Source organism: Coniosporium apollinis (genome assembly GCF_000281105.1).
Source record: "Coniosporium apollinis CBS 100218 chromosome Unknown supercont1.1, whole genome shotgun sequence".
NCBI lineage: Eukaryota > Fungi > Ascomycota > Dothideomycetes > Coniosporium > Coniosporium apollinis.
In genome coordinates this window covers 230,642-246,154 of record NW_006913263.1, presented here as the reverse complement: position 1 = coordinate 246,154, position 15,513 = coordinate 230,642, and the positions used below count along the sequence as shown (strand labels likewise).

The 15,513-nt window shown below is 53.9% G+C and overlaps 4 protein-coding genes across 4 annotated transcripts; 2 read left to right on the top strand and 2 right to left on the bottom strand.

The window, feature by feature from the left end:
* Window positions 1-484: 484 nt before the first annotated feature.
* W97_00086 (uncharacterized protein) lies at window positions 485-5,506 on the bottom strand (the record flags this gene model as incomplete). The annotated part of the gene is made up of 9 exons (XM_007778003.1): window positions 485-1,649; window positions 1,703-2,106; window positions 2,155-3,432; window positions 3,488-3,556; window positions 3,727-4,537; window positions 4,587-4,697; window positions 4,750-4,996; window positions 5,041-5,104; window positions 5,144-5,506. The coding sequence occupies 9 exons, from the start codon at window positions 5,504-5,506 to the stop codon at window positions 485-487; spliced, it is 4,512 nt and encodes a 1,503-aa protein (XP_007776193.1).
* Window positions 5,507-5,891: 385 nt separating this feature from the next.
* Window positions 5,892-7,055, top strand: W97_00085 (uncharacterized protein; the record flags this gene model as incomplete). Its single annotated transcript, XM_007778002.1, has 3 exons — window positions 5,892-6,100; window positions 6,153-6,429; window positions 6,480-7,055. 3 exons carry the CDS (start codon window positions 5,892-5,894, stop codon window positions 7,053-7,055), a joined length of 1,062 nt encoding a protein of 353 aa, XP_007776192.1.
* Window positions 7,056-8,905: 1,850 nt separating this feature from the next.
* Window positions 8,906-12,199, top strand: W97_00084 (uncharacterized protein; the record flags this gene model as incomplete). The annotated part of the gene is made up of 3 exons (XM_007778001.1): window positions 8,906-9,376; window positions 9,430-12,028; window positions 12,099-12,199. 3 exons carry the CDS (start codon window positions 8,906-8,908, stop codon window positions 12,197-12,199), a joined length of 3,171 nt encoding a protein of 1,056 aa, XP_007776191.1.
* A 270-nt stretch (window positions 12,200-12,469) lies between these two features.
* Window positions 12,470-14,783, bottom strand: W97_00083 (DNA mismatch repair protein MLH1; the record flags this gene model as incomplete). Its single annotated transcript, XM_007778000.1, has 3 exons — window positions 12,470-14,134; window positions 14,188-14,454; window positions 14,502-14,783. The coding sequence occupies 3 exons, from the start codon at window positions 14,781-14,783 to the stop codon at window positions 12,470-12,472; spliced, it is 2,214 nt and encodes a 737-aa protein (XP_007776190.1).
* Window positions 14,784-15,513: the final 730 nt, after the last annotated feature.

The window sequence follows — 15,513 nt, the reverse complement described above, 5'->3', positions numbered from 1 at the left end:
GGGGGTTTCAAGGGCGGAGGAAAGTTGTAGCAGTAAAAGTCTCGCTTCACTGTTCACGGTTATCGCGGGGGGTTTTTTCCTGGGGCATATGCAGTGCTTATCATGTGCGGGAGCACACTTATTGTACAGGAGGGCATCTAGGGATGGTTATGGCGTTCTTCACCCGGGATGGGGAGGGCAACAGTGTGAGAGTCTCGTGCGAGTATTTAACGCGTTGGTTGTTCTATGGAAAGAGGAAGCAGTCAGATCTTACAAAACCGAAATGTCGTTCATGTATGTGGCCGTCGCAGGAGAGGCCCCGCCCTCCATCCCTCAGCCCGTACTCCAGTATCGTTGTGTCGTCATGTCAGCAAGACGCTCAAACCCATTCCGCCGTCCGTTAGGAAACCACAACGCCGCCTTTCTACACGAACCCGTCCATCTCAGAACCATATGCTGTCCCCGCAGCCCTCGATGCTTCCTCATTTCCCCCAGCCGTCCACCCCTAGATCGCATCCCCAACCGCCGCCTCATCAACCGGCTCCTCAGGCCTACAGTCGCACCCAAACCTAGCCCTATACTCAAACGGCGCGAGCCCTTTGATAAGCTCCAACGCATTCACGCTCGCCTTAACCTTGGCATTCTTCCCACTCGCCGCCACACCCTCCGCAACAACCTTATCATGGATCATGAGTCCCGCAATACACTTCCCCCCCACCGTCCCCACGACCGGGAGCTCCTGCGCCAGGAGCCTGTAGTCGCGACACGCCATCTCGATGCTCAGGAGGTGGTGCAGATGCGTCGTGGGGTGGTTGTTAGCAAAGGTGTCATAGATGCCCATGTCCTCGAAATACCATTTGATGTGCATATCAAAGAACCGCTGCACCTCTCCATAATCGAACCCGGAATCCACAAACAGCGCCCCGACAAACGCCTCCACGATATCCGGGAGGCACTTCGGCGGCGCCTTGACGCTGGTCCAGTAGTCCCGTGCCCCCTGGGCCTCTCGCTCCGCCTCCTGCAGCTCGGTCACGTACTCCCTGATCTGGTGTTCCAGCTGCGCGTGGTTATACCGCAGGTGCCGATGGAACCCGATTTTCACGCACACGGCGCCGAGGAACTTGTTCGAGACCATGGCCATTTTGTGCTCGGTGAGCCACTGGGGGTCCTTGTCTGGGAAGCGGTAGAAGAGGTGCGAGATCGCTGCCATGTCGAGGAGGGAGTCGCCTAGGAACTCGAGACGTTGGTACGAGGGGAGTTTTTCGTATGCGAAGGGGAGGGAGGGGTGGATGAAGGCGGAGCGGAGGAGCCGGGGGTACTTGAAGTGGTACGGGTGCTCGAGGGCGACTTTGGCGGCCATGTCGCGGTGCGAGGCGGTCACGGCGCCGGTTTGGTAGGTGGGTATTGCGTAGGCTTTTAGGTAGTCGGACCACTCTTGCATCGTGTGGTCGGCGCTGTTGACGAGTATTGTCACGGCTTTGATGGCGTCGGTCCAGTTTTCTGCTTTCCAGCCGGAAGGGTCGTTGTGTTCGATGAACGCCGCTCCGATGAGCGCCTCACAGACGTCGGCAATCGTCTTGTCGCCTAGAGCATGCTTGATGACTTCTTCCCCGGTGCTCTTCGCGCCTTTGCCTTCGAGAAGTCTTAGGCCCTGTGGGTACCACGTACGCCTGGATTCAGTTAGGTTAGCAGCGCGCGGTATTTTATAATCAGCTAAGTTTACCTTGAGAATGCCATGCTGCGTATATACTCATGCAGCTTGAGCTTGACTGTTGCCGTGTTGAACAGGGTTTTGTTGCAGAGCATCAACATTCGAGTAACGTGGAAGTCGAACTCGTTGCTTTCCGGATATTGGCTAAATGTCGATATGGTCGTCGCCGTCTTCAAAAAACAGTCGCCCATGAACTCGAGCCGCTCATAATTCTTGCCCATACCGTGGCGGAAGTTGATCTTCTCGTCTTGATGCTCCTCGCTATTGTCTGAATCTTTGGTCACAGCTTCCAAAGCAAGCTCGGGATTGACCCTGATGCCAACGACCTCACAGGCCTCGAGAGCGATAAGGTATGATTCGAGACGATAGACGATGGCCGGAAAAACAAGGCATGTCGCTACGGCAGGAGCTGGCAGCTGGTCGCCCTGTCAGTAACAGATTAATGTAGGTGCAAACATACTTACCGCAGAGATGCGTAACGGTTCCGGGCAAACGTAGCATTTAGTCCGCAATGTGAGCTCTTTGGCGTGGGGCTCAGCCAACACATTGCGCCGATGCAATATCTTTTCCGCTTCGACGACCGGCTGCTCAAGGTTCCATTGCGCTTCTGCCCTCGCTTTCTTGTAAAGACTGACAGAGTAATCCAGGATGTTCTTGTTGAACCTGCCCTTGGCTGTGTTCTGCGGCACAGGGTCGAAGGGCTTACGACTAGGATCTACGCCTATGGAGAAGAACCGGTTGCCTCCGTCCCACTTGTCGACAAAGAACTTGTCGGCGAGGAAGGAGTGAGGCATGGTGGGCGTCCACTTGAACTCATCGTTCAGGAAGACTGTTCGCAGGGCTTCCCAATCAACGAGCCCAAATGGAGATACATAATCCGTTGATGCATCAGTGCCGTCGATCTCTATCAGATCGCCAACAGGACATGGCGTTATCACAGGGGCGAGCCAGTAGTCGAACTTCCTCATGTCTTGTTCATAAGTCTTGTTGAAGATATCTTTATACACACGCAGAGTGAAAGCCGTCAAGAGATCCAAAATCTCTTCAGTGATACTCAAGCTTGCAGCGACCGGTTTCGAGATGACCATCGTGGTCTCGCCAGAGTTCAAGAACAGCGGGAAAGTTGGGAGCGGCGGTAGCGCTGAGCGAGTGATTAGTGCTAGCGGTTGATGCGGCCTTTCCAGGCCGTTGGTAAAGTCCAGTATCGTCAAAAACAGCTCCTTCGGGATCGAGCCCCTGGTGCATTCCCACAGAGTAGGCTTCACACGCATCTCGTACTGGTTCGTCTTTTTGCAGTTGAGCGCTAGCAACGCATTCCGCATGGCCGGTAGCTTCTTCGTGTAGATGGGCAACCAGTGGTTGTCTAGGTACTTGCCCTTCATAAGGAGACAGCACGCTTCAAAGGCAGCTGAACGCTTCGCAATGGACTTCCTACTGGATGGGCGGCCAATGGCTGAGCGGATAGGTGAGTTCTCTGGCAATATCACCTCGCACACGAATTTGCCTCCATCGAAAGACATAGCGTAGAAGGGCTCCGAAGCTATCTCGCTCTCTCGAGGTAGTGCAGCTACGAAGTGAGCAAGGACTGCCAGGCTCGACCCGTAGGTCAGCTTTGCCCCTGTGCTGGCGATGGTGCAGGACCGAGAGCCTTTGCCCTCGATCAGCGCATCATCGAAGTCAGCATCGTTGCCTTGGAGGAGCCGATCACTGGGCAACGCTTCACAGAATTGACGCATAAGGTTCTGTGTTGTGCTTGGTCAGAGTAGATCTTTAGTTGGTTCGCTCATGCTGACATACCTCAGAAGTTCGGGCTTCGAACACAGTGCTTCGGTGAGCGAAGTTACCGTCTTCGATCATGTGTAGGTACTATTTCTCGTAAGCGCGATGGTTTACAGCCACACGACAGCAGGACACTCTAGGAGCCGATGACTGCCCTGGTCAAGAGGCGAGAGTTGAGTGACAACAGACATCAAATTGCACGGCAGGTCCTGCTGCCAGAAATGAAGAATGTTACAGATAGAGCAGAGATATCTTACCTTCGAGTTGCGGTGGCGGGCCCGCCCTCGAGATTGTATGTACTGGATCATGGTCCGGTATAGATCAAAGCGGACAACAAGATTGCAATCCGGGATGTCAAGGCCTTCTTCCGCGACAGACGTGGCGAAGAGGCAGTTGAGCTCGCCTTTGCGGAATTTGACAAGCGTCATAACTTGTTGCCGGAATGATACGTTAGTATCTCCCGCTCGCGTGCCTACGCCAACAAGGATGCCAGTGCGTAGGTGAGGGCCGCCGATATTCTCGAAGATCAGATGGAGAAGACGAGCATGGTGGCGCTTCTCAACAAAAACAATGCATCGAGCATCCGAAGGTCGTTCAAAATACAACTGGAGCCACTCATGTAACTTGAGGACCTTCGCGCTGACGTCGCAAAGGCTAGCTGTAGGGGAGCCAAAATCGTGGTCGTTGATCAGCTGCGCAGCATCACGAAGACGAGCAATGGCTGCATCGAGCTGCGCAACCGGCTGTACATGTTTGTGATTGTGGTGACCACGTTCGATTTGCGCCTCCAGTTTTCGGAGCTCATCTCCCTTGAGAGCAAATGACCAGACCATGTCGGCAGCCCATCTACCGAGGCCTGAAGTGGCATCTTTAGAGTCGAAGAATATACTTCGGAATGCGTCCACATCGCCGAACCGCGCTATGAGTTTCTGATTCAAGGGCGTTTCAAATGACTGCTGCAGGCGAGGGTAAAACGCAACTTCCTCCGAAGGTCGGCTGATAGTTATCTGCAGCAGGCTGAGATCGGAAGTTGTTGCTATCTTGCAGTGCAGCAATTTCTCGAGCTCCCTTGACTATTCGTAAGCGTCCTATCTACTATCCGAAAGGGACGCTTTACCTTGCCGCAGTTCGGGCATCGACTTTGGCATCAACAGGAGAAGCAGTCATTCCAAATATTTTTGGTCGCTTCGATTTTTCGAGATGAGTCAGGTAAAACTCGTTGATGATCCTGAACAGAGGGTTGAGTAGCCACTTCTGGAAGGAGCGTTATGAGGGAGTACCTGGCATAAGCATGACTCTTTTTCGCATGATGTGCTTCGTCGAAGACCAACAGATTGATGTCCTGAAGCCTGACGAAAGAGTGCATGAGGCCTTGATAAAGTACTTCTGCAGTACAGACAATGACCATGTTCTCGCTCAGATGTTTCTCCCATATTTTTGCAGTCCAGAGATCAGCATTCATAGCACCACAGGTCCGCTCAATCTTGTGATCAAGATTGCACTCAAGGACCGCAGCTTGTTGGAAGACTAAGGTGGTATTGTTGACCTAGGCGGCCCATTAGCTTTGCAACCTCTCGAGAACAGTCGACTTGCCAGAAAAAAGGAGATGCGACGCGGCTTGCCGGCTGCCCTGTCCTCAAGTTCTTGGTCAATGATGTGCTTTAGTAGTAGAACGGCGATCAATGTCTTCCCAGATCCAGTGTCCAACACGGCAATGATGTTCTCAAGCTTGGCTTTTTCGAAAAGTTCAAGCTGGTACTCCCTAGGGTCAGTAATGATCTGTTTCGATTCCTGTTTTGCGAGGAGATTGGTGATGGACAAGGTCTCATCGTCAGCCGATTTGATGGCCTCCTTGATCTTTTCTTTGCTAACTGACTCGGCTTTCTGGACTACCCAGGAGCTAAAAAGAGCATTCTGGGCTCGGCGTTTCGTCGAGGACGTATGGGGCCCGGAAGACTTCAATGCCTCATCCTCGGAGTCTGAATCACCAAGCTCGCCAGCGCCTTTAGAGTCAGGCTCGATATCGTCGATAGACATGTTGTTAATCGCTGAGAGTTAGTTAGGAAACTGTCATTGAGAAACTTAGAGATTGGCAGGATGCCACAGTTCGACGGCGCCAAAGGTTCCTTCAACAAAGCACGATGCTCGGCGAGGAATGGCACATAACCCTCTGGCAGGAAGTTTTGATAAATCCGAATTCTAGGAGCCACCCTATGTGCGTTTCCAGAGGCAAGCCGCCGATAGATGTTGCAATCGTGCTTTGCTGGCGCAACGGAGGAGTGCATGTTGTTCGTTGCGCCAACCGGAAAACGAGGCAAACACGCTAGCGCGATATCACGTGCATCATTCTGTTCTGACATGAACTTCGTCAATCCCAGAGACCACCTGCAGGCATTCGAGCTCTATTCGCACAACGCTGAAGATGGAAGAAAGAAATATCCGATCGCTATTCGCCGACGCTGAAACGGCTCGTAAAGAGTTAGAGAACCGCTGGGATACTAACAGCGCCGACCATCAAGACAAGCTCAACGCCACTATATCAAAGTATGAAGACTGCCTCCGAATTGCCGATCAGGTTTCGTTGTTCAGTCCAAATGAAACCGTAGATGACATCGCCTCAGGTGATATTCAGTAAGTGATAGGCAAGAAGTGGGTTGCGAGCGTTTCTCATCTCGTCTCGTAGATATCTACTTCTCAACTTCCGGATCGCAGAGTTGCTGCTACGAATAACCGGAGGGGACCGCAAGTCGCATCTACTAAACGCGCGGACAAGCCTCGAGAAATTTCTGAAGCTTGTTGACTCCTTCGACCTACTGTCACCCTCGGACTCGAAGCTACTCGAAACCTATCAGGAAGGACCCGACGTCTTCTCGACTGCATCAACTAGAGATGCCGCTTCCCGAAGAGAGACTAAGATCGCGCGATTCAGAGAGGAAAAGGCTCTCAAACAGAAGCTCGAGGTGCGTATTTGCCCTGATATCGGAACTTCGCTGATCGGTACTCTCCACAGCACCTACAGCAGAATCCATCAGCGCTACAGAACGATGACGGGGCTCTGAGGGAACTTCAGATAACTAACATCACTTACTCCGTACACCAAACATTCCAGTCGTTAGAGTCGATAGCACAGGAACTGCAAATCCTAACCATGGCTCCTCCGCCGCCGCCACCAGGCCAAGAGGAAAGCACTGCTGACCCTCGCTTGCGCAATGGACGCAATGGCGGCGGCTATTCCGAACGATTAGACCCTGCTGTACCAAGCCTCAAGAGTAGATCCGGGCCGATTCTAAGCGCAGATGGCAAACCTCTGCGGCCGTTCACTCTTCTAGACAATCGCCAGAGGTTGCAGCAGGGCGTGTTTCGGCCGGATCACAGTTTGCCAACGATGACCATCGACGAGTACCTGGAAGAGGAGAGGAAAAGGGGTGGGATCATCGACGGCGGGGGCGAACAGTCTGGAATCAGGCCAGAGCCAAACGAGGATGATCTGGAGAAGGCGGACGAAGAGACGATGAAGGCTCGAGCATGGGACGAATTCAAAGAAGACAACCCTAAAGGCTCTGGCAATACGCTGAACAGAGGTTGAGCAGTTTTGTAGAAGCTACCTGGATAAGGGAAGGGCAACGAACGGCCCAGCCTTTTGCCCAAATTTACCATGAAGCGCAGTCCACGATTTTGCCACCAATGGAACCGCAGGGAACTGATTTTCGAATGAGCATTACCTACTCAGAGTAGTGTCGGACTCAGTTTCTACCAAGGCCGCAGTTTCATTGCATCTTACTAGCGGCAGAGGCTCTTGCAAAAGCATATTCAGACACACTGTGCGCACGGCACCCTCATAGGGATTTACGCCCGGAGTCTCAGATCTCCTTTGTCCGGAGTTCACGCTGCAGTAGGTTTTCGAGTTGTGCATCCATACGTACTCGGCAGCGTCTTGCCTTAAGCCGCTGCGCCTTTCCAACAGTTCCATGCCTCTGCCGCAAGCCACGTCTCCTCACTTCAGAAATATTCGCATCGAATCTTGTCACGGTCTCGAGTGGTAGGTGGGGCATCTAACTGTCTCGTCAATTTCTTTGATCTCATCCATGTACGGCAGTTCAAGCTCTTAGTCAATGCAAGGATAGTTGCTGTACTTCTGGCTCGTTCAGTAACTGGAGAGGGATAATACGCTGTCTTCGTGTTTGCAAAAGTCAGCACTCTCAAGATGTTACATTCTTGATCGTTGTTTAAGCTGGTAGGCACAGCGTCTAAGTCCAGAGTGTTCATAACATCAACCATTGCAGTTGAGTGATACCTATGTCTGCGCTCTACTAGCAGTGAGGAAATCCAGCCTCGATCATGTGCCGTAACGATTCACATGAAATTATCAGTCCACTCCCGCATATGTCCACACACTGCATAAGCCTCAGTCGTGAAGAAAGAAGGCTGCATGCACTGCATGACGAATACTGCCGCCATGCGACGGTTAACGGTGCGCCGTGCAACTGTACCTTGCGTCTGCCAGTCTTACCGGAGAGGTTTATCACAGCAGGAGTTCTGGAGGCACGGCATTCTCAACTAGGGTATCACTTTTGTAAGGGCTCGTTGCTTGGTTGAGCGGAGAGCTCAACACACTTCTGGTTTCAGACTGTGCAGACTAAACAATCGCTCCTAGCCCTTGCTCAACTCGGGTGCTTCAAGAACCAGGACTGGGATAAACGCTGCACAACGGTTTGCTATCGAAGCACTTGGCATCCCGCCTTCTGGGATGAGGCTGGGATTCCACGGGAGGCGCTCGGATTTGCGACCTGGATTAGATAGCCGGAAACTGAGGACTCACTGCCACAAGCGGAGCAGTATCGAAACAGGGTCGCCGTGGATCAGAGAGAGTGCTTGTACATATGCGCGAAAAGCATTGGGGATGGACAGCTGCAAGAGGGCCCTTGAAGCACATCAGATGCAGAGTGCATCGCGGCTGCGGGAAAGGCCGCGCCCTGCCTTTTGTGACGCCGTTTGCGGCCCCCACCGACGGGAATCCCACACAAAAAGCCTCTGCCTGCTCATTGTCCCTCTGTCTGGTTTGCTTCTTTGAAGGGCTTGTTGGAGAAACAAGCACTCCATCCCCGTCTACGGAACTAGCTCAGTCACAACAACGAGCAAAAAGCATCTCGCCATGATGCAGCTGCAGGATCAATATATACACTAAGGTAGTAGTGTACGGAGTATGCGGCGGGGCAAGCCGACGGCGCCAGTACTGTGCATGCTGCCCGGACCCCGACAACGATGTCTTCTGGGTAGGACGTCCTGCCTTCTGCGTCTGGATTGTCTCGCGGTTCATGTACGCATTGTCATGCTGACTCAGTGTCTAGCAAATCGCTAAAAGATACTGTCAAGGCCCTCAACACCGCCTTGTCAGTATGCAGCGCCCGGCAGCCTCTCCCCGACGAGCTGTTGCACATGATCGAAGGCTTCCTCGAAAGATATTCGAACATAGACGAGCATGATTCGCAGCGGCTGCAGGATGAGCTTCGCACACTGTACACGAAACATGTCGCGAACGTACCCGAACGGCGCGGCTTCTTCATCAGCATCCTCAAGCACATACGACCAGGCATTACGGGTGATACTAGGCTAGCGGAATGGTGGGACACAATCATAAAGCCGACCATCGATGCTGTTGGGCACAGGCGCGACGAGAGTGACGATGCTCGGGACTTTCTGCTCAGTATCCTCGTCTTCGATGCCGACGAGGATAAGAAAGGCGAGAAAGCGCTCGTATCTGCCCGGTTTACGAAGCGGCTGCTGGACGCCTATCTTGCGCGGACGAAGATACCTGCAACAGAAGGGGAGCTTCCGAGTCCCGAAGACGAGTACATTGCCCACGAGCTCGAGTCAGTCCTCATTGCCTTCGGACGGCGCATGCCCAAGGTAAGCCGAAGAGCAGTGCAAAGCGTTTAGAACCGTCTGACCGCCTCTCACAGGAGCTACTTCACGCATTAGACGATCTCTTCGTTACCAAAGAGAACCGTGCGCAAGCACTCAGTCTCCTCAGTGCCTATGTGCGCGTCCAACCAGCACGCCTCTACCTAGTCGCCGAAACGCCCCTCATCGACCATCTCGAACAATGCTTGTTGATCGATACTTCTGCCACAGTAGTGGAGCTAGCGCTCACTGTCTTGATAATGTTTTTACCTCATATAACGAGCTCACTTGTAGCGCGGCTACCAAGGCTATTTCTCGTATACAGTCGGATCTTGTGCTGGGACAAGCTGGAGATCTCCGATCCTATATCTCGAAGCGCCTCGATAAGCAGTGAAGCGAAGAACGAGAGCTCACAAGATGGGGCGCTTGCCAACGGGACATCAGCGTGGGCGAAACTGGAGCAATCCTTCGATAACGCCGAATCTACGACCCCTGGCCTCATCCACTTTTTCACCTTCTTGTACGGGCTGTATCCGTTGAACTTCATGAGCTATATTCGGAAGCCACGGAAATTCCTGAAGAGTGTGGACTTTCCTGGAGCGGCCGATCTCGAGCTTGACCAAGACATCATAAGAAACCGGACTGAGCCGTTCCGCCAAGTCCATCTTCTACATCCCAACTTCTTCCAGACGACCGTCGAAGATGAGCTTGCAGAGAACAGGTGGCTAAAGAGCGATCCTGCAGATGTGGTAACGGAGTGTATGGGCCTGTGCATAGCTGTGTCTGCAGCTCTCGATGATCCGGGCCCTCCGCCTTCTACGAAGCTCCCCGACATCCCGGAAGCGCTGGTGCGCACCGAGGACATACCGGGTGATTCTTTGTTGACTGATGATGAGGCCACACTTGCCAATGAGATCACGTCGCCCACAGATCCCCAGTCGAACATCAGTTGGCGGAATACACAGTCCACGGCTGTCGCTAGCCCAACCTCAACATGGTACGAGACAATGCCCATACAGCGTAAAGGGTCCGTGCCCGTGCATAGCCATCCAGGCTCAAGGTCATCGAAAACCGCTTCGCCGGCTATTGGGCCTCGTGATGTCGCTCAGGATAGCCCTACCCTGCCGCCTCAAGGCAAACGCGTTGAGCCAGAGGTCAAACCACTCGTGATGCATAGGAAAGCGTCCGGCCCGCTTCGAAAAGCCAGCAGTGCCTCCGCTACTAGCACCTCTCGTCTGGAATCATTCGCGCAAGCGCTATCTCAAGGCAACCTATCGCCGCCTCCAACAAGTCCTAGCCTCCAGGATCGAAATTCTGCCTCTCTGCAGAGGGAGATCATGCTTCTTCGGAACGACCTGAACTTTGAGCGCTACCTGAAGCAACAACATCTGTCGCACATTGGGCAATTGCAGAGAAAGCACATCAGAGAGGCAACGGTTGAAGCTGAAACCCAAAACCTGCTCAACACCAATCGGACGCTAAAGGCGAAGCTCGCAAAGGCCAGTGAGCTGTATGTGCAGCTGAAGAAAGAGACGGCGATGAGTAAGAACCAGTCGAAGAAGTGGGAGGGCGAGCTCACGACCAAAGTCCGGGCCTACAGGGAAGAGCAGAAGCAGTGGCACTCAGAAGAAGACAGCCTCCGCCTCGAGGTCCAGAAAGCCCAGAGAGACTGCGAGCACCTCCGACGGCTCGTCGTAGAAAGCGAAGCCCGGGAGCTGAACTCCCAGCAACGACTCCGCTCGCTCCAGCTCGACATGGAAGAGCTCGAAGCCCTCCGACAAGACGTAGAGCAGCTCCAAGCCAAACTCCGCCAATACGAACTCCGCGAACTTGTCTTCGAGCAAGCAAAAGAAGATACCGAGCTCCTGCGCGCCGAGCTCACCACCACAACCATGAAGCTCACAAGCCGCGAGGCCGAAATGGAGCGCGCGCGCAAAGCTTACGACGGCCGCATCGCAGAGCTCGAGGCCCAACTCCAAGCCCATACACAGTCCTCTCACCCCAACCAACTGCCACCCTCAGTCCAGCAAATGATCGACTCCGCCCTGGCCGCCAGCCACGCGAAACTCCAGCAGCTGAAGAAAACGCACCAGCGGCTACTAGACAAATACACCGATCTCGAGCTGCGCCTCGCCGAGCTCGAAGCCGAGCACGAGGCTGACGCCGGCCCGCGCTTCCCCGGCAGCAACAGCAGCGGCGGCGGCAACTTCCACGACATCGGCCAGCTGCGCGACGTCGGCTCCATCTCATCCTTCAGCCGCAAAAACAGCGTCAGCACCTCCAGCATCGGCGGCTACATCAGCCGCTTTCCGCGCCCAAACGCCCCAATGTCCGACCCCTCCGGCGGCGAGGGCGAGGCCGAGGGTTCGATCCACTCGTTCAGTCCGTATACGAGCCCGTCGGTGGGGCCGAGTAGTAGCAGCTTTCCGACGTCAAGGCCGCAGGTGAGGCGACATGAGAGTCTGCCGCATCGGAGCAACACGGGGGATTTGAGTCCGACGCAGCTGGGGGGCGCGGCGGCGTATGGGGAGAGCCAGAGCCAGCATAGTCCGAGTTTTAGCTCGGCGGGGGTTGCGGCGGAGCCGGTTGCGAGTGGGAGGATGAGCACCATGAGTGGGGAGAGCAAGCCGAAGCCTGCGGTTAGGGCTTATGGGAGGGGTAAGGAGCCTTGCTGTGTTTGTTTCGTGGTTTGTGACAATCACGTGCTAATACGCTTCGGGGTTTCTAGGTGGCGCCGCTAGGAAGACAAAGGAAAAGGACAAGGACAAGAAGGAGGAATCTAAGCCTTCCAAGTCCGGTGGGTTCAGGGGGTTGAGAGGTATCATGTAGGACAGCTGGCAGAGACGCGCGGCTGCGTACTAGCGGTGTTCGGAGGGTATTGGGTGGTTTGGGTAAAAAGGACTGACGCGTCTGGAACCGGAAAATGGGCCTGTGAACGTCATGATATCGAAGGCTTGAAAGTTAAAGATACCATTGTGTTACTTCATGAGCGGCGTCATGGGAACTTTTGGGGGTATAAGGTATGAATCTAGAGATGACAGCAGCTGCGAAGCTAGTAAAATGGTATCCAGGCATCTTTCCTGCGCGTTCCATGCAACATTAACACCGTTCGAAGACCCTGTAAAGCCCCTTGAGGTTAGCGACTTCGACAACGCCTTTCAGTAAGCCCTTAGTAGCCACTAGCCGCGCCTTGAACGCCGGAAAGATTGTGTTCTCAATCGCACGCGCCAGCTGCCGTCTTCTCGCGACTATCCCCGGATCCTCTTCGATCGCTTCAGCGATTTCACCTGCGGCCGCGGTCGAAGGGGGCGGCGGGGGCGGCGGCAGCGATTCCGGCACGTAGAAACTGGCTAGCTCGCGCAGAAAGCTGTGAAAGCAACCTTTTTCATCCAGCCAGTTGACGTGCGGGCCCAATCGGAGCAGGAACTGGGGCAGTTTGGCAAGACTCGGCGTGTAGCCCTTTATTAGCAGTGGTATGCCGAGGAGGTCACCTTCCTCGGAGATCTCGAGGGAGAAGTACTCTGCGAGCATCTCGCGGCGACTGAGCAGCTGCTCTTTGACGGCGTCGACGACTTCCTCCCAGTTGAGCTCGTCTTCGGCGTCAGCTATTTGCTTCTCGTGGTCAGCGGCTACGGTGAGAAGCTCATGCAAGCTCAGCACCGGGTTGAACTTGATGCTGCCGAAGTTTCCAAAGTCTGTTAGCCCGACTTGGTAGAAGAACTCGTTGCAGACCATGCCGTAGTCGACAAGGTAGAGTTTGACGCCGCTCTGGATAGCTGCTATTCTCCTGCGTTCGTCAACGATACCGACGAAGGTGTGGCTCGCGAAGACGTCGGTGAGCCCGTTGTGCATGTTGTCGCGCACCTCAGCTCTCAGTTCTTTGACGGTAGTTAGGCGGCACAATGTGGGCTCTCGATCGGAGTACTCATAGTCCATCTCCTCGGGCCCTCCTCCGTCTGCAGCGGCCTCTGATAACGGATGCTGACCAGGCGGGAGCATTGAGGTAATTTTGCGGACCTTTGCATCTGTGCGAACGAGGCTGTTTTCGTAGGGCTTCTGACTCCGGCCCTTCTGCGTCGCTGGTGTCACTGGCGGTCGTGGTGTCTCTGGTATGGCATTGCCTACGTCTTGTGTCGGAGTAGTAACTGCGGTGGGAACCTTGACTCCTGGCAGAAGGCTCTGTGTCATAAAAGTCCTACTAGTGTCGACTTTGCCTAGATTTGACCGAATTTCGTCGCAGATGATCTCAATGATCTCATCTTCGTTCAGGAAATTGACCTCGCGTTTCGTCGGATGGACATTGACATCAACGCGTTGAGGGTCAATCTCCAAACTCAGGTAGATGAACGGGTGACCACCCTTCGGTAGGAACTGAGCGTATGTTTGCTCGATAGCCTTTTTAATGGCAGAGGACTCTACAGATCTGTGGTTGATGAACAGCAACAGGGTTGTCCTCTTGATGCTGTAGTTAGCGTTGCTGACATAGCCTTGTGACTTAAAGCCCCAGCGATCGTTCGCTGCCTGAAACGCGATCAGTTCGTTTGCAACAGCGGTGCTGTGAACCTGCCGTATGCGGTCCAGAGTAGTCGCATTGGCCGGTACAGAGATGCCCGCAGTTGAGTCGCCATGCTTTTTGCACGTGAAAGCGACGCCAGAACAGTGGACAGCGTATCGTCCGACGAGGTCGAGAATCTTCGCATACTCCTCGCTAGCCGAGCGGAAAGCCCTCCGTCGGGTTGGAACATTGTAGAAAAGATCCTCTACCTGGTATTGTTCAGCTTCTAGACGGAAACTGCGCTTTTACTTCGTGGGCTTACCGTGATCTGAGTGCCTTGCCGGCCTGCTGTTGGCTTCGGCTCAGCGGTCTGTCCAGGTTTGGCAGGCACCAGCTTGCCATCTGCATAGTGCGCTTTGTAGGCACAGCTTGACTCCTTGGTCCGCGTGGTCACGGTCAAATGGGCAATATGACTGATACTGGCAAGAGCTTCGCCCCGGAAGCCATAGGTGCCGATGGATGTAAGATCCTCAAAAGCCTTGAGCTTGGATGTGGTAAATCGCTCGCATAGAATAGGCAAGTCATCTCGCTGCATCAGGTCAGTTTGCATTCCACAGGAACACTAGAGAGACTTACATTGATGCCGTGGCCATTATCCGTAATCTGAAGAAGCTTCAATCCGCCTTCCTTGATCAGAATCTCGAGAGACGTTGAGCCTGCGTCCACGGCGTTCTCGATCAACTCCTTCAGTGCATGCACCGGCGCAACTATGATCTCGCCTGCAGCGATCTTGTTCACGACATCCTGAGAAAGGGCCACAATCTTACGAGGGGCGCCGCCGAGTGGCGGTTGCGTTTCGTCCGCTTTTCTCTTCGTCCCACGAGGCGTCGCCACGTCGACTTCCATATTTTCGGCCATGTCTACATTAGCAGCTTGAGCGTAGGCTTGATGTAGAAATGTATTGGATGATATTTTCTCGGGTTGCAGCTGCTTAAGTTCGCGCCTGGGTAGAGTAACGCGTCCTGATGATCGCGGAAACCCGTAGTCACGTGGCAACACAGAATTGATTGCCACAAGCATTGATGTGGCGATAGCCCAGGCATCGATGAGTTGCAGGATGCATACACAGAATAGATACATGAGTCAGAGTCAATTTCTACAGGGCCATATATTCGTGCAAAACAGAAGCAAAGCAATACCACGCGAGCCCGCAGTTTCCTTACAGCCCCCAGAGCGACCAAAGGTCAGTTTTTGACCCTAAGATACAGCAATTACGGGACCTTCCAACCAGTTCATAGTCTCTCCGTTAGCCTCCTCACTTTCAACCAGAGAACCCCGCCTCGCCTTCTTACCCTCCTCTACACTCTCAAGGGACGAGTCCGTCGTGTTGCTCAACTGATTCCTCTTGTGCTTTTTCGATCCCGCGCTTCTCAATGACAAGCGGTGTACAGTCGGGTCGGCGGCATCCGCCGAGTACCGCCGGTTCTTGGATTGTTCAGCAGGTGGCTCGACTGCTTCCTTCGGCCGAGGTTGAGGTGGGAAGAAGGCAGATTTCTGCGGTTGGCTGAAAGGAGATAGTGGTGCGCTCTCTTTTCGCCGATGGGCCAAGACAAAAGTGGTTGGCGTAAAAGTCGGTGCTGTAGGACTT